The sequence below is a fragment of the Coenobita brevimanus genome, chromosome 24 (assembly GCF_032717465.1).
Source record: "Coenobita brevimanus isolate Jiangsu-jjx chromosome 24, ASM3271746v2, whole genome shotgun sequence".
Lineage (NCBI taxonomy): Eukaryota > Metazoa > Arthropoda > Malacostraca > Decapoda > Coenobitidae > Coenobita > Coenobita brevimanus.
Genome location: NC_136977.1, coordinates 7609199 through 7632157, shown reverse-complemented (window position 1 = coordinate 7632157; position 22959 = coordinate 7609199). Strand labels below are relative to the sequence as shown.

Here is a 22959-nt window from a genome sequence, read left to right as displayed (position 1 = left end):
GAGTTTGTGAGAAGAGTGCGTTGTGAAGTAAGGTGTGTGGTAGTGTTTAGGCGCCGTTGCTCTCATTAGTGGTTGGAGAAGTGTGTTACCGTGTCAGGTGTGTGAGTAACTGCCACACCTGCATTTCACACACACACACACACACACACACACACACACACACACACACACACACACACACACACACCTGTCTCTTTAACTCTACGCTCTCCTCTCATTCGTCTCTCTCACTTTACATCTTTCTCACATGTGTTTCTCTTACCTTCCACCTGCCTAACACTCGCCCTACAAGCTCACAGTGACGCAAGAGCTACATCACTTACGCTCCATACCTGCCTCAATCCAAACTCGCCTTATACCAAAACTACAGCCAGCTCACCCTAATTCACCATCCACAGCACTTCCTCACGCTGTCTACATATCTCACTTAATGAAAGGGGTGGTGACGACCATCATCCACTCATTTGATGTAGTGTTGCCGGCTTTTTCCTTAGATGCTCAACACTGAGTCACAAGCCTAATGGTTTCCTGTAACCAAGAAAACCATTTACAACGCTGGGTGGTAACCATATAACCAAATAAGGGGGTGATGTCGAGCTTGGTATGGTGCCCCTGTTAACTGGATGTAGAGATGCAAATGCGGCATCAATCCAGGAAACAAACCACCTCACACTGCCTCGCGCCTCGCCACATCGAGGTGCTGGCCACAGCAAGAGAACATCGGTTCACTGCACGAGCTGGCCCTGCAGGAGTGATTGTTTGCCTGAGGTTGATGGGTCTTCTGACCAGACCGACCAGGGTTGATCTACTACTACTAGTACTATTACTTCTATTACTACTGCTATCACAAGTACTACTACAACTAGTCTCAATCTCACCCTACATCAGTCTCAGTCATCATAACGTTGTCTCACTCACCCTATGCCTTCCTCACTCTCACCTCAAATCCGACTTCCTCACTCTTATACTACAACTACCTCATACCCACCAAACACTCACAGCCTTTCCTCATCCAAAACCAGGATCAGTCTCACCTTACATCCACCTCACTGGACATACACCTGTCTCACATCCAACCCATATCTGTCCCATTCTCACTATTCCCAGCCCACACATCGCTCAGTCCCCTACTACACCTACCTCACACTCATCCAACACTCACCCTCAACACCAGCCTCATCCTCATCGCACACCTACCTCTCACACCTCAAACCTCCCTCACTCTAACTCTATACCTGCCTCAGTCTCACTCTACACCTGCCTCATTCACACACCCAACACCTGACCCACACATAATCCTGGTCGCCTTAAATAGACAGCAGATGAAAGACAGGAAGCCGTGTTGGTGGGGAAAAAGTGAAACAGTGAGAGGAAGGGAGATGAATGGCAGTATATTACGCAGGCAGATGAAAAATGGTGGCGAACAATATATAGCATCACACACACACACACACACACACACACACACACACACACACACACACACACACACACACACACACACACACACACACACACACACACACACACACACACACACACACACACACAGCACCTGCACACATCAATGCCAATCAACCCACACCTACGCACATGACACCCAGGAAAGACAAAAGAAGGAAAACCACGTGCGTCTGTTCACAACAATATTGCCCCCCTTCCGCTGTCACGCCCACTCCAATCTCCACCACTTATATACCCATCTGTTCCCTCGCACTCTTCCTCTTTCATTCACTTACTCACCCTTGCCTTTATATGTCCCTCTTATCCCATTCTAACCCCCACTTTTTGTCCTCCTTACCCTCTCACCAGCCATTTTTTCGCCATTACTCCTCTCCCAGTCACTTACCCATCCTTCCCTACGGCCCTCGCACCCCACTCTAAACCTCCATTTTCAAACCTCTAATGATCGTAGTGCCTCTGTTTTGCTCTTTTTCAGTCCCATATATCTTACTTAAGCATCCCGAAACTCCATCACAGCACCCAGTCATGTTCAGCTCACTTCTGTTTTGACTTTATCCAGCACCTCAGAACTTTACTCCATCTCTCACCTCAACCCTCTTCTAACCTATCTCATCCTCCACTCACAGCAACTCCCACCACACCAACTTATCTCATGCTCCAATCACCCGGACTCTCCCACCTCACCCCTTCTCTAACCTATCTCATGCTCCACATACCCTAATTCCTACCTCACCCCTCCTCTTGATGTGTCTCATGCTCCACTCACCCCTATTCCCACCTCACCCCGTCTCATCAACCACCACCCTATCTTAAGTTTGCCCACGCCTTACCCCGCCATCACGCAGCCACGAGACGCTGCTGGCGATGGGATACAGGATCGCGCTCGCTCCAGTTCATCACCTAACAGGGAGATATTAAGGCAAATGCATGACTGTCTTGATAGATATGACTAATCCAATAGTTTTTAGTAATGGCTACAGTGGTTCCATACAAGAGTGAGAAGAGAAAACAATAGAGTGCAACATGCAACGCCGGATATTTGAAATATATGCCCTGGAATACGTACTGACAGCATGGAATCTCATAACTAATACTGGCACAAAAGTCCCACAAGAAGGATTGACGAGTCTTAGAACCGGATGTTTTTCTAACACTGTTAGGGCCATAACAGCATGGGCCGCTGAAACCTAAAGCCCATGCATTAGAGACACTTGAATGTGAGAATGAGGGAGGGAGGGAGGGAGGGGAAGAATGAGGGTTTGCCTGAGCCTCATTCTTAGTCTCTCTCTGTCACTGCCTTTCTCCAGTTGCTGTGAGGAACCCCGCCCGCATTGTTACATCACATCCTCCCCTTGCACGATATCTAACAAGATAACATACCGAAGGCCAAATTCTCAGAGAATTGAAAGCGAAAAACAGACACAACCAAATCAATGACCGGAGTTTCGGAAGGAAAGATGGAAACCCAAAACTTTCTGGAATTTGGTCCCACACTGACTATATGTGCTTGCTGCTCGCTGCTTTGGCTTTGGAACTAAACCCTGATTGACGTTTCGATCCCTTCAGCTTCAGAGGACTCAGATTCATCCGTGATCATCCTCGAGACATACGGCGTCGATCCCAGAATCCTGAGGAATACCGAGGCCGAGGACGAGACAGGAGCCACAGAAAGACAAACAGCGGTAGGGGATTCGTTCAGGGAGAGCACCACCTCGTCCCTGAACTTGTCCTTCCTCGGTTCTCTGTCCCGCTGTTCTGGCGAGAGCGACGAGGGGAGTCTCACCAGCTCCCAGACCGATACTTCGACTGACACCCTCGTCTACGAAGATACTCTGAGCCAAGGAAGTGTTGTGAACGTGAATGAAATTGGGGCTGATTACGATCGAGTGAAGGGCGCCCTGATAGACCACCCAAGCACTCAGGAGACAAAACAGAGAGAGTTTGGTGATCAGTTTCAGTACGCAAGTTCAAGGGAAGCGCTATCTGATTACGACGACAAAGTCACTGGGGAGATAAACGACCACCCAAACGACAGTAGCGACGAAGACGACACGCTGAAACGAAGTCCGACGCTAGAGGATCTCAGCTTCTTGCATGAGAGCAGCGACTCACTGTTTCAAAACTTTCAGGAGGAGCTAGAGAAAGCGGAGAAGCAATACCCGAACTTACGACCCGAGCATTTACTATCATCTGAAAGCCAAGAAGAGGAGGAGGAAGAAGAGGTATTACTCCTCAAGCCTCAGTGGGTTTGTGAAGGCGTGAGGGAGGGAAGCCGCTGGTCCACCATCATCGAGGAGGGTGAAGAAGAGGAGGAGGAGGAGGAAGACGATCGCTCATCTTTTGGAACCCAACACGGTAACCTGGACTCCGAGATGGGACAATATTACTCCAGCGCCTCGGGGGTCGGAGGGTCGAAAGGTGATGTGTCCGGGTCTTTACCTTCGTCGCCTCGGTCCTCGGAAGGGTGGCGGATGTCCATGGCCTCCACTGCTACCGTCGGGTCCTCTGCCACTGCGGGATCCGACGATACTGTGGCAAAGGACATGTCGGAGCTTTCCTCAGTCAACTCACGGCTTTCCTACCTCGATGAGGAGCAGGAGGAGGCAAAAAGTCAGCAGGAAAAGAATAATCATGAAAAAAGTCAGCCTGTGTCTCAAATAATCGACCCTGTTTCTACAAAGACGCAAATAATCGATCTTGCTACTCCTGCAAAGACAATACCGAAGAAAGAACAGAAGAGGCAGACCAGTATCAAGGACGCCATAGATGAGTTAGAGAGCATAGAACAAGCAGCACAGACCTTGCTTCAGAGCAGACAATACCCAGGCGAGGAGGGTCGACAAACTCCCGTAGCTGGCAGTGATTCAAAACCCCCACCTCCATCTGGCGAGGCTGTCGAGAAGAAGGATGAAAACGCAAGTCCTCAGCTCAAGAAAAAATTATCCGAGAGCCCCCCACTACCACAATCCTTGGCAGCACACCAAAGTGAGACAATACAAATGATGCCAAATAGCGACATACAGTCTTTCCAAACCTCCTCAACAAAGACAGCTGCACCCATTAAACCAGAACCTGTCTCCCCTCCTGTAAGTGAATCTCCTGTGTCCACCGAAATTCCTCTAACAAATGGTACCTCGGTAATAAAGACAGAACAAATTGCTGATAGCAGAGCCGAAGTTAAGCCTCCTCTACCTCCAACAGCAGGAAGTCAGCCTCCTAAAGTTGACGTTAAAAGAAGAATGTGGTCCAAGTCGAAGGAGATGCAGCCATACATATCACGAGAATCTTACAACGATGAGCGTATCCTGAAGGAGCTGGAACGCCTCCGAAGAAGTTATCAAGAGAGCGACTTAAACGATTTTCTTGATGCTCTCGAAAACACAGCCATCTCTGACGAAATCGAGGAGGCGTTCTTGCGTCAGCTGCTCCAGGACATCAGCGAGGACGTGGAAAAAACGCAGGAAGAATCTGAGGCGCCTGTTCAAGCCCCTTTGACAGAGACCCAGGAAGTAAAATCGGAAGCCTTAGAGCAGTGTGACGCCCCACCTGAACCACCCCAACCCTCACCCACCACCAGCAAGTTCGAGAGTGTGAAGGAGAGGATTCTGGAGATGATCACAGTCCGCAAGGCAGACAGGGAATATAAACCCTCCTCCGACAGACCCACAATGCCAAAGGACAACCAGAGTGACTCCAGCCATCCAATCACCCCTCAGATTAGCCGATCCGCAACACCCCAGTCCTTACGTCCAGACACACCCGACTCCAAATCCAGCCGACCACAGACTCCAGACGTGACAAAAGGGGAAGATGGTAAAAAGGGCTTCAACATATCAGAGTTCCTGAAGAAAGGCTCACCGAAATATCTCCGTAAGAAGTATAAAGAGCGTAAAAACCGTAAGTCAGACCTAATCACGACGTCTGAGAGTGAAAGCGAAGATCCAGATGGGTATAAAAAGGAGCATGGAAGTATCAGTAACGGCCAGGCACAGAAAAAGGAATGCCAGTCGAGCCTCAAGGGTAGTAACAGATCCCTCAATTCCTCACAGGAGCTTAAAAAGGAAGTTCGCTTTGACCTCGATACGAATGGCCAGAAGAAAGGAATTGATGACTTAAACAACAAAACTGTCTCGAAGACAGCAGGGGAAGAGAATAAAGATCAGCCAATCATCTCTGGTCCGCAGGTGATTACATACGAGGCAAAGCAGCAGGAGACTATTTTGATGAAGGAGGTTGAGGAGATAGTTCAAGAGTTAGAAAGTCATGCAGCAACTTCATCATCAACGAAGAGGGCTGAGGAGGTCGTTAAGGAAAGACATGCACCACCACCTTTACCATCGACTGTGGAGGACATTAATAGTAAAGCTGAGCCTATCCTACCAAGGCTACCTGAGCGAGCCAAGCCCCCGAGGAAGAAGAAAAAGATGATCCCCACGTCTGTAGAAGAACTCAGCAGCGGCGATCAGTCGGATAACTCAGGCTCAAGTAACTCAGTCAAAGGTGTAGATGCCAGGATGGAGAGCCTGAAGACCATCTCTGCTACAAAGGATGAGTCGCCGCCACCCCTCCCGCCTTACGATGAGATTCTCGGCATATCCAAGACTGAGGTGATAGATGGGACTTCGAAGGACACTATAGAAATTATCAAACTAGAATCTCCACCACCACCTGCACAGTTCTCTGATGCTAAACCCACAGAGCAACCTCCTCAATCATTCAACCCTTTTAACAGTGATGGTTCAGACAGTGAAGGCGATGTAGATCTGCGTGAAAAAGAAGCAGCTGCCTCAAGAGCTACCCTAATTGGCCAAAATGTGACAAGACAATCGGGTGACAGTACCTCGAATTTACCTACACCGACTCCTGTGACCTCTGTGACGACTGCACCAATGGCTCCCTTGCCCGACGATGCCAAACTGATGTACTCCCAGAGAACTCTACCGCTGCCAGTCATTCAGGAAAGTCTTCACGAGGACCAGATATCCCTTCCCACGCCCAGCGAACCCAGTGTGTCCTTCAGTAGCAGTCGTGGGGGGTCAGCAGTGGGTGAAGACGAGGAGCACATTTCCTCAGAGTTCGACAGTCTTAACCCTTTCAAGGAATTAATTGAAGCTGAGAAAAAGCATACTCAGGACGCTGAACAAAGAGGCTCTACAGTGATTGACACTCTTCAGGAACCTGTTCACGAGGCAACGAAGGTGGAAACTAGTGTAGCAGAACCTCAGGGATATCAAGAGAGTAAACGTGAGAGGGACCAGCATGATCTTCCCCAGGCAGCTTGCAAGAGCCCTGAGATGAAGACACAGCTGGTCGACATCGAGGCATTGGAAGCCATCACGGCAGAAATGTTTAGGTTCACTGAGAGTGCTATCTCAGAGAGCAAGCAAACCGCTAAAACAGCAAAAACAGATCAGAAAAAAGTTAGCACCTCAACAAACAGCAAGCTTCCTCGTCATGCTGCTGAAAAAGGTAAGCAAGTCAAGGAGCAGAAAACCACAGAGTCACCTAAACCAACACAATCAACGCAGAAGGACCGACAACTGGATACGAAAGAAGCAGCCACGGGACCCGACGAAGTTCCTCTGACAGGGTCGGTACGGGAGGCGGCAAGGAGTAACACCATCGGCATCCAGACAGACGCTACGAAATACGTCCGTATGTACGAGGCAGCATCCCAGACCGACACAGAGTACGAGACCGAGACCGAGTCCGAGATAGAGGACACCACGAAGGTGAAATACGACGCCAGCAAATGGACATTCGGACCTGCCAGGGAACAGACCATGACGAAGCCCTCCTCTCGCGACCCGCAGCTGCATGATCTTCACATGCAGCAGCAGAGGATGATCAAGGAACTGCAGCGACAGAAGGTGATGCAGCAGAGGAGGGAAGAGGCCTCGGCACATACCCTCGACGAGGATAAGATGCCCCTGAAGGTGGTGAAGGAGCTAAAGAGTGTTTTGTCTGAACTCGATGCCGCCACTCCTATTCCACCCGCCGATGTAACATCTTCCCCATCCGTCACCACTACTAACCAAGCCATCATCACTACCCCAACAACGCCCACCACCACCATCAACACTCACCAGCCCGCCTTTGTTGTGCTGAAGAAAGCCGTCGACCCCCGCCCGCGCTGGGATGCCGAAATCTCGTGGCAGCATGGTAGGTATTCTTACAATCCACTAACATCTCGCCGTAACTGGCCGTGCCCTCTCTAACATTCAGCTCCCCCTCTCTGCCTCCAGCCTGCCTCACCGATTTTCGTAACTTGCCACAGCCTCTCTAAACAACTCTCCAACTTGCCCACAATCTCTCCCTAAACACCATTCTTGCTTGATATTCCTAACTTGCCTACAGTCTCTCTCTAAACACCATACGTGCTTGATTTTCCTAGCTAGCCCTAATCTCTCCCTAAACACAAATCTCCGCTTGACTTTTCCTAACTTCCCCCAGTCTCTCCCTAAACACCACCCTTGCTTGATAACCCGGCACTCTTGCACATGATTTCCGAGGGGCGTAGCCAGGATATAAGGGCACCTCCCCTTCCCCTCGAGAATATAGCGTTATTATTTCATGCAGTTTTATCGCAGTGTATTTCTAGGAGAAGTTATGCCCGAAAGTTACAGCTCACTTACACGATGTCGCTTGTAAAAAATGCATTCGTGTCACGGAGAGTGTAGAGGAACGCAAAGAAAATTATCTCTTCCATTGCTTCTGCCTTGGCCATCGTCACGCTCTTTGTGATCTAGGAAACATATGTGCCATAAAAACACTTGTTGTTGCAAGGACGTCTACCCACTCTATCCCACTGAGCAACAACAGAGACAGTTAAAGCGTCAAAGGCAACTATTACTTACAAAATACGAAGGTAAGACAATTCTGTAACGTCAACAAGTAGTATAACATGTATCACTTAACCTGTCACTAAAGTTGCCCAACAGGGAATCTGCATCAACGAGGAAGCAGCTGTTTCCAGTACGGTGGAACAGAATAATGATGCCAGTATATTTTGAAGAATTTTGTTTTAAATACAGAATATTAGGACATCCACGTAACTTTCTCAGTAAACTGATAGAGAGAATATAGTTTGAGAAGTTTGAAAATGAATTTGTTCGCGTATGCCACTGGGGAAATGGATGAGTTAACTCCTTCAGTCCAATGATATTATTTTATAGTCTTGCTATCTCTGGACAGTGTTATTCATCTCAGACTAGACTAACTGAATGGAGAGGTTACATAGAGTCTTCAGTAACCCATTTACTGCAAGAGATTTCCCTTAAACTGAACAGTTAAATATAATGGAAGGAACAGTTAAGGGTTCTGAGAGAAGCACAGATGCAGTGTTCAGCTAAAAAATAAAGTTTGAAGCACGATATGTAAAGAAATAAACAGTACTAGGATGACAAGATGGATGAGGAGCTGCGAAGAACGATGTAGCAGGGTACAAAGGTGGGAGTTATGTTGAAAATAAATATATGAAATTATTATGAATTGTTTGGGGTAAAAAGAACATCAGATGATATAGTTTCTTGCTACCAGTTTTTAAGTAGGAGTGTGTGCCGTGGATAATGCTAGTGGGTTATTAAAAATTGAAGTAACACAAAAATTTAAGTAACATAAACGAAAATATTAAGGGTTTCTAGATACAGTATGTGTCTAGGAAAAAAGATGCTAGAAAGTCCATGAAAATACAACCCGCTGAGAAAATACATGAATGAATGGGTCAGAAAGAAATGTAACCTAGAAACAAATGTAACAGTAATCATATAGAAATGTACAAAGACAATGGTTCCTATATTATGCCGCTGCGTCCACTTTACACTTACGGCATACTCGTCTTTTCCTTCCCTTGCATCATCAAACAGAATCATTTGTGGGCAGAGAAATATACCATGCCTCTCACAGCTTTGGAATATTAACCAGCAGTGGAAAGTGAGAAGCGAAAGAGGCGAAATATTAGGCCAACTTTCATCCCCGACCGTATTTTGGAAAACTGGCTCGTGCAAAATCATACGACGCAGGAAACAAATATGACACTAAAAGGAAGAAGGAGAGAATGACCTAGAATATACAGAAGGATGGGTTGTAAGAATATACATGCTAAAAGTTGAATGGTGAAGGAATGAAGAAATACTAGTACAAGGCATAATGGAGGTATTTCTTTCGTAGCCTGCTCGATTAGTATGTCGTAAAGTTTAGGGCAACTGATAGGTAAAGAGTTATTCTATTTTATATATTTATTTATTTATTTGTGTATTTATTTTTTTATTTATTCATTTAAGGTGCTTGCGTCTAGATATTATAGCATTTTGATTACCGATAATTAGAGACCAGTAATTTTCTGCAAAGATAAGAATGAAACACACACACACACACACACACACACACACACACACACACACACACACACACACACACACACACACACACACGACAGCCATGAACAACCACACATCGTCACACAAAGTACTGGTTAATCCCTTCACTCCAAAGACCTAATTATATATCATTTTTCCTACCTCCAGATCATAATATTTAGCTAAGGAGAAACTTTGAAACGGAGTGGGATTAGATACAGCCTTCCTTAACCTTTTCAGTATTAGAGGTCCATCCTAAGTTGAATACGAATCGTCTAGTAATAACAAGAATTACTAAACAATTAGAAAAATAGTTATCTCGAGCTGAAGGAGTTAATGGTACTTAGCCGCTCTTAACTATACTCCATTTACTCAAACTTGGTCTAAAATTGCCATCCGTCCCCCTTGAATGCTGAGTTGTTACACAGGATTTACACTAGAATACGACGCTAGTCATAAAGAAGTGCCATTGAGAAGGATGTAGAGACGCAGCAATGTCCTTTTCTGCCACTAATGTATGGGAAGCAAGCTACATAGAGGGGAAAACCTGGGCCAAGTTAGGGTTAAAGGGGATGAATGTGAAAATTATCCGAATAGAATTTACGGGTGAGGCAAAGAAGCTTTAAGTTATGATAAAGTACACACTCCTATTTGCATGCACAATATACTGTGTGTGTGTGTGTGTGTGTGTGTGTGTGTGTGTGTGTGTGTGTGTGTGTGAGGGAGAATTTCTCAGGGTAACCTAAATTTGCTCCGCGATAATAAGGGAACGCTTTTTTTTTTTTTTTTTTTTTTTTTTTTTACCTGGTAGAATAATTATTTTGCAAGAAAAATCACAGTTCAGTATATTTTTACCTAATATGCATAATGGTGAAATCTGTTACTGGTCTGCGAAGGATTTTCCACCAAATTAGAATTAGGTATGACTGAGCTACGTAGGCTATCTTCTGTCGTTTTCAAAAGGAAGTTGGTGTTGCTCGCATTAAGTAATACTTATACAATAACAGGAATTGGCAATTCTAATTTGCGAACTCTACGTTATGCTCATAGGATTGACCGAATCTGTTTATTTACGTCTAATACTGTTACGACAGTATCAATTAAACTATCGATGACTGATGATGATAATTCACAGTGAATATATCGAATAGCCTACTTGTCTGTCTAGCTGTAAAAACGGAATAATTTTCCGAAGTAGATAATATTGCCAGTTTTATGAGAGACTCTGAAATACATGTAATTATCTTGATTCATGAATACTGTACCGTATGTATAATTATGATAGCAAAAAGTCTCGTTCTTTAGGAAAAACTAATGAAAGCATCATCGCAAATGAACTATGGTCCTAGAATTTAATCTGTTCGCCCTGAATATGCCCAAGTTTATTATTATACTCCGGCAAATTAAAATAAGACTGTCCTTGTCAGCAGTGTCTCGATTGGGTGACACCCTCTCACATTCGTTAAGAAGTGAGTCACAGGCGTACTCGCGCGAGTGCACACACGCACACACACACACACACACACACACACACACACACACACACACACACACACACACACACACACACACACACACACACACACACACACACACACACGATATTCTTCACGTGGGGAACGAAGTCTCTCATTAAAGAGTAAAACTACCGTTATAAAATACGTAGATAAAACTTAGAGAGGGTAAACTAGCGTGTGAGAAAGCGAGTTTATGAAAACTAAGAAAGCATAAGATCTGACAAAAGACCAAAATGGACGGATGAAATGTTGCCTGTTTGGGGACATACGTATGACAAGCAATGCAGCAACTTTTCTTGGCTGTCGACGGAGACACTATCCCACGGGTGTCTGAAAGCAAAATGTGCCGGGGATTTTTGCTAAGGGCTTGATTTTTTTTGTGCTAATATTTCGAAGGCCAAGATTATGATAATACACACGTGGCTACCTCACTGGATACAGAGTCTTTCTACTTTTGTGTGTGTGTGTGTGTGTGTGTGTGTGTGTGTGTGTGTGTGTGTGTGTGTGTGTGTGTGTGTGTGTGTGTGTGTGTGTGTGCGTGTGTGTGTGTGTTTTTACTTTATTTCTCGGCCATACTTCATCCCATCTCCAAGGCTGGTAACAGGATTGAGATGATAAATAAAAGAGCAACGCTGCTACAAACTCCGTCTTTATATTGAAAAAAAAAAATCAATATAAATTATACAGAAAAGTCAAAAGCCAATGACCATTAATGTAGCCTATATACATTACTCAAAATAATAATTATCAGAAACTAGTAGAACCATTTAAAAGAATATCCACTAAAAATATAACACAATAATTAAACGCATTTTTTTTTTTTAAAGTAGAATTGCAGTGAGGGGAAAAAAAAAATCTACCTCAAGCGGGACTACTAACGATCGAAAAAGACATCATACATCGCATACACACACACACACACACACACACACACACACACACACATATATATATATATATATATATATATATATATATATATATATATATATATATATATATATCCGACTCTGGGCAAAGGCTTCACGCCTATTTCTTGGGGGCAGTGATCTACTCCAAGGCCCAGTAGTCCTCCTACACCTCCACATGTCACCACTTCGGCGCTAACACCCACCATCCATATTGAATACATGCTAGGGCTGTCTCATACAGGACTGGTGTATTGGTATTAGCAGGGGTATTTTTGCGACATGTCGGCGGGTCATCTGGTAGATCAAGAAAGTCTGCTTTTTAGGAAATTCAAATCCTTAAACTGTTCTCTGCCCCAGCCGGGATTCGATCCTGGGGCCATCGCCTCCCCCATATATATATATATATATATATATCGCCTCCCCCATATATATATATGTAGGATATATTTGATGATGTTTCATGAAAAGAAAAACGCTGCTATATGAACATGAAATGCTTTTGTCCTTCAAACAATGGCAGCGAGTGTGATGATTATGAAGACTATGAATGTAACAGAAATGAATACCCAATTTAATTTTCTCATGGTCATGTCTGCTCGTATGTTAGCTGAGTTATCGCAAGATGATTTTATTCAGCCGAGATGGAATCACAGAAACTTGAGTTTTAATACTGGTATACTTAACCCTCTCACGAACGGGAGAACTCTAGTACGGTAATTTATTCCAGCTTACACCAGACGCTTTCATTCAGGAACCCAAACAATAATCTGGCTAAACAGGCGAAGAATATACCTCTCTGTCATGGAAGGGGTTAATGAAGGCTATGTTTAACTCCTACTCGAAGTGTCTCCTAAGATGAATAAAAATATTGAGAGATAGCATGACATAAAGCATATAAAAACATGTCATCTGGCTGAAGGGGTGACTGATTTGCTCCCTTTACCCCAAATTTACGTCAGTGCCAACTAGAAAAAAAAAAGGGGGGGGGGGAAGGAAAAGGGGAAAAAAAAAAAGGGACTTGTATCATATTTAATCATCGAGCAACATCCATAGGTCAACTGGTCAAAGGGAATCCTGTACTGGCTACGCCCCTGCTTTGATCCTAAACTGCCAATCTCTCTGAAATATGCCCAGTCTGTGTTAATTCGATGCTAGTTTTTCCGGTCAGCCTCCCCTTGCCCCTGCCCTTCCCGAGCCTGTGTGATGAAAATAAGTGTAGTAGAGCGAGGGAGGGCAGGGCAGGGCCGCCACACTTGGGCCCGTATTCTATGTGGCTTTGTGGGTTTTCTAGCACCTCCTCCTCAACGTATTTGCATTAATACACCCCCTGATTCTCTCACAGGCTATTTAGATTCTTTTAATACCGACGCACACTGGCTTAACATACAGTAGGCCAATAAAATAATATCATTCCCAATACAAAAATATACTGATATGGAAGAGACGCTTAAATGCCTCCTACCCTGACGAGAATACGGGTGTCAGAGTCGTATTTTCGTTCGTTAAAGAGGCTTCCTAGCACCTCTTCCTTATAAGTAGTATATTTCTCCTTTGTTACGATAATATTATCTTTTATGTGTACTGATGCAAACCTCGTCGATATTAAAGGATATAAGTAGCATACAAGGGAATAGTAAAATGTACTAAGCAAAACGCAACAGTATGGAAGAGGTGCTAAAAAGTATGCTAAGCTGATGAGAATACGGGGATCAGTCTCCACAGATGCCCCGACGGCAGCAGCGTTGGGGGAGGGTGCCAGGGGCGTGGGCGATGTAGGGGCTGGGCAGACTGTTCGCACCCCACCTGCCACTCCTCCCCGTGCGCACGACACGCCGAAGCAGGGGATCACTTATGAGGTGAAATCAGGGGTCACAACAGCCAGGGTCAGGGCAAGAGTGTATCCCTCCTTCGCCCCGATACCCAAAGTCCCCACAGGAAAGCCACCGGTGCCCCCACAAGCCACTCGCCGCCTCTCTGCCGAAGGATTGAGCACTGAAGATGGATACCAGAGTGACCCTGGAGCCAGACGTAACAATCATCGCCACAAGCACATCCCGGCTAAACCCAAGCCTGTAAGCGCCCCGTCGGAGGATAGAGGTTACGCCACAGACACGGAGCTAATGGTGAGGCCGCAGTCCGCTGGAGGAAAGACTCTACGGGGCACATGGACGCCACTGGGCCAACTCTCGAACCGGCCACAGACCACAGCCCCCAACGGTAAGGGACGTGTGGAACTAACAACGCAGTCGCCACCCCCACTGCCAATTTCCTCACCTCTTCCTTCTCCTTCTCCTCCCCCTTCCCCTCTCCTACAGGCGGCGTGTGATATGGTAATAACAGACAGCACTAACATTCCTACAGCGGCTGTTGCCCCCAAGGACGCTCTAGAGGTGTCCCCAGCCCCTGGTGGCCACTACACTGGAGAGGACGGTCGTAGACTACGGCGATTGTGGTACCTGCATGTCAGTTACCAGCAGCGCCGCACCTACGATGATAATAAATGCCCTGCTAGCCCCAGTGATGCAGCTACCACCTGTAAGCTTGATGCCCCGCCGTCCCCCCGACTGTCTCCCTCCCCTCCGCCTCGCCCTCCCCTTCCCGCGTCCCCTAGGCAGCCTGGCGAGGCCTGGTTCTTGGCGCCGGGTGCCAGTGCTGATCGTGGCATCGCCACGGCAGAGTCACCGGACCCGTGCCAGTCGCGCCGTGCCCAGTGTGGTCCCACGCCGCCCAGTGAACCCCCACCACGCCCACCGCAGCCCCAACACCACTGCCCTAAGTCCCCAGCGCTCACATCCTCACACGTCCATCCCTCAACTGCCTCCCCTGTCTCTCACAACCAAAAGCCGGCAGTTGGTAGCTACAGTAGCAAACAAGGTGAACTACCACCTACCCCATCGACTGCCCAGGTCTGCCCTACCGGTCAGGTGGTACCGTACAAGAAGGAGCGGCTGCAGGCTGAGGGCCTGGCCGAGTGGCTGTTCCTGGCCCGGCTAGATCGCACCACCAGGCGACTGAGCAACCTGCCCTCCACCATGCAGCTGCAGGAGCCAGCACAAAACCTCAACGATGTCGTTGATGCACCCGCCACGCCCGCACCGCCACCTCAGGATCAGGACGAAACAGTGAGTCGGGATGACATCGTGAAGTCCGCCAAGTACCCCAACGCCGAACCCCGAAGGGAGAAATCTGCCTCACCGCCTCCGCCGCCTCGCCCCCGCACCCCCATGGATGAGAGAGATCCCGAACAAGCTTATGCTGAGCGACGCTACCTGTCTTACTTCCAACCCCCCGCCTACACACAGCAGCAGCGGCCCCGTAGTGTGTCGCAGGAGCCACGGGTCCCAGATATCCAGCGAGAGGCGGCGCAGTGTCGCTACGATGCATACTTCTATGGGCCCCCTCGTGCCTCCACTCCAACCCGAGAGCAGCTCAGCAGGTCTCCACAGCCGGATGCGGCCACGGAGGCAGCACAGCGCCGTTATCAATCCTACTTCGCATCCGGCCCGCCCCGCCCTCGATCCCGGCCCAGCGTCTCCCCGGCCCGTGAACCGGACCTTCAGCAAATTCAGGCCGAGCAGCGTTACCAGGCCTATTTCAACGCCGGTCCCCCCCGTCCTCGTCGCCCGCCTTCGCCCACAACGCCCACCACTGAAGCCCCAGAACCCGATCCCGAGCAGCTGGAGGCTGAGCGCCGTTACCTGAACTACTTCAGGTCTGGTCCACCCCGGCCGCCACGTCCCTCCTCCATGATTGAAACCACCCCAGAACCAGATTTTCAGCAGAAGGAGGCCGAGCGCCGATACCTGGCATATTTCAACACCGGCCCTCCCCGACCACAACGCCGACTTGAAGATGACATGAAGATCAACGCATTGCCAGAACCGCAGCAGCAGCAGGCGGAGAAGCGGTATATGACGTATTTCCAGGGCACACCACGCGCCAAGCACAGGACCGAGGAGGAACGAAAGCAGGAGCAGGAGGGCAAACTGCGTATTCCGCCAACCCGCGAGATGCTGGAGGCAGAGGAACGCTTCCTTAATTACTTCCGTCCACTGCCCACTGGCCCGCCGCGGCAGCTATCTGAGCCTCCCCTCAGCGAGGCCGACCGTTTGAGGCAGAAGTTGCTGAAGGAGTACTGGGAGGTGATGGGTACGCGGGTGCACCGGCGGGAAAGGCAGGTGGTAAAGGTGAGCAAACCGCGACGGGAGCTGCCACGGGAATCCACGCCCCCCACACAGCGTGAACTGGTGGTGGCGGAATTTCTAGAGCGTGTGAAACAGCGTAAAGCAGAGAAGGACCTGCACTACGGGGACACAGACAGCGAGGAAGACGAAGACAAGACCACTCCCGCCCCTGCAGCAGACCCCATGCCCTCGCCGCTCATCGAGGGTGGTGGTGAAGTAAAGGGCATGATTGAGAAGGACCTGGGGCTGTTCGTAAGCCCCGAGGGTGAGTGAGGCAGCCCCGCCCTACCCCGTCCCGCGCTACTATGCTTGTCCCAGTAGTGTGAAGAGGGGGGGGCTCGGCAATGACCCACAGCCGGGCAGATGACCCCCGGGGTGTGGGTCACGTGTGGTATTGGTAGTTTGCCCTCCCTCCCACCCACCCATCGCCCCATCCATCCACCCTCAACCCACCCAACCTACCTACCATTGTGTTTGTACGCACAGTAAACCTAATATGTGAAAATGTGTCGTGTGTAAATGTCTAAGAACATAAATATGTTTTTTATGCACATACAAGAACATGAGCATATCAACTTTTTTACAGAATCTTTTGTGTTAAAATGCTGGCATTAAAAATTACTTATATACAGAAGAACCATGAGAAATTGCAATTAATGTGTGTGTGTGTGTGTGTGTGTGTGTGTGTGTGTGTGTGTGTGTGTGTGTGTGTGTGTGTGTGTGTGTGTGTGTGTGTGTGTGTGTATGTGTGTGTGTGTGTGTGTGTGTGTGTGTGTGTGTCAACATGACCTTATTAATGACAGTCCTTTCGTGTGCCAAGCTCATCTTCACATTCCATCAACCTTCCTTTCCTCTCCTTTCCTCTCATTTCTTCCCTCACCCCTTCCGTTACTTTTTACCTCATCCCTCCTCTCACCTCTTCCTTCATCCATCGTTTCACCTATTTCATCTCCCCTCCTTTTACTTTTTCCCTCACCCCACTCTTTACTTCTTCCCTCACCCCTCCCGTCACCTCTTCCCTCACCCTTCCCCTCACTTCTTGCTTCAGTTCATCCATCGTCCTCATAACTGATAAATTTTACACCTTCCCCCTTTCCCCTCACTACACCTACCTCTTCTCACCCTGTAATTCTCGGCTCCACTCCACATATCTCACCGACCCCATCACATCAGTCACATTCTTTTTAACCCCCTGATTATCCCACGCCCCTCATACACCTCACATCATTTGAAATATCTCTCTCTCTCTCTCTCTCTCTCTCTAATTTTTGTACTTCATCTCTCATTCGATGAAGTCCCCAACGTCACCCTGCATTCCACAAATCCTCCTCACCCTTTGAGTATTCCTTCACCTATAAGACACTCGTATTCCTCCTATTTTCACATTCTCCTCACCTCCAAGACGTCTTCTCACTGCAGTTCTCTCCTTGTCTTAAACTCACTAACAGTTACGTCAGTTATAACCTACCCAGTAAGACAGCCTCAAATGGTTCCAATAGATCTGTTACCGTTTGCCTTCCTTTGTAATTTGTATTTTGTTCTCCACTTATATTATCCTCTCTCCTACCTTTAACCTTTCCCCTCACTATCCCTGTTGACGGCAGTTCCATGTCATCGTTACAAGTCGACTCTTTATATCTTCTTTTACGGGACAAACTTCACAGCTAATCACAGAACTTTTACCTGTTAAAGTTCCCTTGCTACCCATAAAGCTTAATTTCTAGTTTCTCCAAGTTTGTAGTGCCAACTGTATAGAGAAATTTGTGACATTATGAAACAACCCCGACTTACAATGAGGATGGCTGGTATTATTAAGACTATCAGACCCCTTAACCATCAGATATCTCTTTACTTTCATCATACTCTCCCCACTCGTTAAAAAAAAAATTCCTCAAGCGCTCTCACGACCCCAATACTTTCTGGAACTCTTAGGAATCCACTCCTTCTCCTCACATTCCTCAGTCTCATCACATCCCTAATAATTTCCTCAATTTATACACATCCCTCCTCCTCGCATTCCTCATTTTCTCCTCACCACTCACTCATCAGACTTCCTCGACTGCTCCCACAACCTCCATACTCCGTTACCCCACAGAAATCCTCTCATTCTCCTCACGTTTCACTCTCAAATCCTCTCCTCCTAAGGCGTTCCCAGATCCCTCATACATCCCTCACTCACTCAGATCCTCTCGCTCCTCTTGCATGCCTCATATTCTCTTCACACTTTGCTGTACATCTCCCATCACATTACCTTCACTCCTCCAAAGTTCTCTCTCATTTCTCGTTTTTCAACCATATATTCTCTCCTCAGTCCTTACCTCGCCCCTCAAGTGTTACACAATTCTCACATACCCTTCATATTCTCTTTGTCCCCTACATCTCCTTTCACACAACCCTCGTTTCCCCTCACTCCCCTTTTCACTTCCCTCCTCACATTCTTCATACACTTTATACCCTGATATTCTCGCCAAATTTTTCACCTCCCCTCCTTTTCCACCAGGTGTGCCCTGACCCCCACATTCCCCTCCTCTCTTCACAATCCTCACATTATTCCCCTCATATTCTCTCCTCACTCTGTCTCCCCCCAGGTGTACCCCCATTCCCCTCATTCCTCACAATCCACATATTATTCCCCTTACATTCTCTCTTCACTTTTTACCTCTTCCCTCAGGTGTGCCCAGATTCCCCTCACTCCCCATTCCCCTCCCCACTCGTCCCCTTATCCCTAATAGCAGCGTGTGACACAGAGCAGAAGCCAAGATATAGATTCTCCCTCGAACTGGACAGGCGCCAACACAGCCCACCATGCAATCACGACCTGTTGCAGAGCTGTGTTGCCTTCCTCTGTTGCGTTCAGCCAAAGATTTACTTAGTAGTGAAGCTGGGGATTGTCTGGTCTATTTGCTGAAGGGCTTAGTGTACTTAGTTACTGCAGATCACTATTATACAACAGTTACGGGGTCTGTTCGCCACTGCTTTGTCGGAGTTATTGAGCTTTAGGTGCTTTACGGTTATAACAGATGCAACATTTCATATCCAGCTGTTATGGGATGTGTTGCGTCGTGTTACGGAGACATGTCACGATGAAGACAGTTTTGGAGAGATGTGTTAGCTGAGGGCAGAGTTGTGACGTAGAATGGTGTTGGGTTGCCAGAACGACTAAATGGTGCACGGCTGCGAAATCCGACTAAGTAAAATGTGTGGGAGTGCGCAAGATGCTTTACGTCTTCTTCAGTCCCTGTCCTGATGTGACATTCTACCATTTTTTTACTTATCAAACATAATAGCTCAGACTAAGTCGCAACTTTCTGAGGTACAAGTTCTGATCTAATACCTCGTAACTCTATCTCTTAACTCTGTCTGTATTAAAAACTGATTAAACAGGTAACACTTGTCGATAACAGTGTTACTACTCGTAGTAACTACAAAAATCAAAAAATATATTTTAGTTAAATAAAAAAACAATGGTAGTTAGAGAGAGAGAGAGAGAGAGAGAGAGAGAGAGAGAGAGAGAGCGCACCTAACACCACTTAAGCAGCTCATGGCATGGCAAGACGCTGTTCTGGGCGGCTTCCATGAGATTCCGCCTTGCTTTCTTACGGTTATGGAAATTTTCATGGCGGTAATGGCGATGGAAGTGGCCAAAGTTTTCTGATAGTGCCGGTGGTAATGATGGTGACGGTATGGTGATGGTTGCTTGATGACGATGGGAATGATAGTGAGTACGGTGAGAGCAGTGCTGATGTTGATGGTGGCGAAACAGATCATTATGGCAGTGGTGGTGATTACTTTGATTATGATGAAAATGGTAATGATGATGATGATGACTGTGATGTAGATGGTGTAATTGATTCCGATTTTTGCTTGTGACAATATGAAAATGATGGTTGTTATGATGAGCAGAAGTGATGATGATGGTGATGATGGTGGTGGTGGTGGTGGTGGTGGTGGTGATGGTCCAAATGATAACGGTATGGTGACAGTAGTCGTTGTTGCTGGAGGTGATGATAATGATCGTGAGTATGATGACCAGATGGTGTGGGGAGATGAGGAGGTCAAAGGGATAAAAAGATGCCGATGATACTGAGTCGCAAGAGCAATAATAAAGATGAGAAAGATGGCCAACCCTCAGATGGAGATAACGATGATCAGAAAATAAGATGAAGGTGTTATGAGAATGACGATGGTGAAGACTAAAATGAATGGTGCTGAGGAAGAAGATGTGTATAGTTTTGATAGTGAGTGATGATGATAAAAATGAAGACAGTCTTAAAATGAGATTAGTGCACATGGTTATATGACACCAAGAATGTTTCTAATACTGATGGCGATTGATAAAATACTAGGATGATGGTGATAAATGACTGATAAAAAAAAATAACGAAGAAATAATGACAAAAATAACTGCTACCAGTGTCGAGGTAAAACAGACTATCTAGGAAGAAATGGGGTGATATAAAATGACATAAAAAGGATAAACGAGAGAGAGAGAGAGAAAGAAAGAGAGAGAGAGAAAGAGAGAGAGAGAGAGAGAGAGGCGGAGGGTAGGTTAAGCAGGCTATCAAGGAAGGAGAGACAGCAAGGGGTGGAGGAGGCAGGCACAAGTAGGGTAAACGACGGATATCAAGAGTAATGGGGGCACAGGTGATGGGGGAAGGGGTTAGAGAAGAGGGAGGGGGAGGGGGAGGGGGAGGGTGGGGCAAGGGGAAGGGTGAGGAGAGGCAGGGAAAAAAAGGAAAGAGGAGGAACATAAAGAGGGAGAATTAGAAGTGAGGAAGGAGGGAGGGGGAGAATCTGGGAGAGAGAAGGAAGGAGAAAGAAAGGAGGGTGAGAAAAGGGGGACAGGGAGGGAAGGAGAAAGAAAGAAGGAAGGGTGAGAAAAGGAGGACAGGGAGGGAATGAGAATACAAGGATATGGAGGGGTACAAGTGAGAAGGTGGGATGGGAAGAAAGAAATTGAGTGAGAGAGGGACAGAGTTCGAGAGGAAGGGAAAGGAAGAAGAAAAAGGGAGAGGGAAAGGAAGAAGAAAAAGGGAGAGGGAAAGACCGAGGAAAAAAGGGAGAGAAGGAGGAACATAGAAGGAAGGGCGGAAAGGAGAATATGGGTAGACGGAGAATAGGAGGAGGAGAGGAAGAAAGGAAAAGAACAGGGAGGTAGGAGACAAAATCCAAAGTGCAAGAACAATAAGGGTAGATGAGAAATGAAGGCAGAACAAGTGGAGGATAAGGGGAGGGAGGGTAAGGGAGATAACGGAAAGGGAGAAAAAGGATGATGGAAAATATGAAGTGATTGAAAATGTATGGGCAGATGAAAAAAAAAAGTGAGGGAGAGAGAATAAGGGAGTGGGATGGCAGGGAGAATAGAGGAAAGGGGAGATGGTAGGAACAGAGAAGAAGGGAAGAGGGAGAGGAGGCAAGGGTAGATGGGCGTGGAAGGGAGGATAGAGGAAGGGGGAGCTGGAGAGTAGAGAGAAGAAGGGGAGAGGGAGGGAAGGCAGGGGTAGATGGATGTGGCAGGGAGAGGTCTGATGGTGCACCTTCTGACTGTCAGTAACCCAGGATAATATTAGCCACTCCTAACACCATCGCAGAGGGGGGTAGGCAGGCAGGGAGTACACAGACACGGAGGCAGGTATGCAAGGAGGCAGGCAGAAAGTAAACGAGAGAGAGAGAGAGAGAGAGAGAGAGAGAGAGAGAGAAGGACCGGTAAAGTACGAAACAGACAAACAGGAAGGGAGACTTGATGGCTATATAGGCATGAAAGTGAGAAAGGAAGAAAGGGAAGCATTTAGAGAGAAAATCAAGCAGGGAGAAAGACAGGAAATGGAGAAAGATGTGGAGACAGAAAGAGCAGGGGAAAAAAAAAAATTGAAGATGGTGAGGCAGACAGGTAGGAAAGAAAGACTTGGAGGAAGACAGAGACTGAGAGGTAGTGAGGCAGGGAGGAAGATGGACAAAACAGGAAAAAGGGAAAACAGGGAAGGACAGAAGCAGACAGGCAGGGAGAAGAGCGCACAGGTACAAAGAGGGAACTGGGGCAACGAGACTGAGATACATGCCAAGAGAGGAGAATGATTAGTATGAATGCAGAAAGAACCAGATGAAAGTGGGAATATATTTAAAGTTATCATCAGTTCTCTCTCTCTCTCTCTCTCTCTCTCTCTCTCTCTCTCTCTCTCACCTCTCCCCACCCATGCGTCTCGAACAGTTTACCTTTCTAGAGCCAAGATCTACGCTCCAACCTCACTTACCTACGTCTCCTACTGTCTGTCTGTCTGTCTATCTGTTTCTATGTGTCTTTTTATAATTCATAGTCGTAATCTCTGTCTGTCCCTTTCATGTCTGTTTTTTTTTTTCCCTGTTGTTCCTTTTCCTATCCTGTCAGTCTCTACCGTTGTCCACTTTTAAGTCTTTGTTTAATTTGTCTGCGTTTCTGTCCATCTGTTTATCTCTTATGCTGTCCTGTTATCTTCTGTTTCTATATCAACCTGTCTGTTATTCCCTTTGGGGGAGGCGGTGGCTCAAT

The 22959-nt window shown here is 47.1% G+C and overlaps 1 protein-coding gene across 1 annotated transcript in view; it reads left to right on the top strand.

Moving 5' to 3' along the window:
• LOC145393546 (uncharacterized) overlaps positions 1–22959 on the top strand; it is a 356676-nt gene that overhangs the window by 321184 nt on the left and 12533 nt on the right. Inside the window, exons 5-7 of the mRNA XM_080267697.1 lie at positions 3037–7626; positions 13963–14466; positions 14611–16698. Of these exons, the coding sequence (XP_080123823.1) occupies positions 3037–7626; positions 13963–14466; positions 14611–16698 (7182 nt within the window). The remainder of the gene's footprint in view (positions 1–3036; positions 7627–13962; positions 14467–14610; positions 16699–22959) is intronic.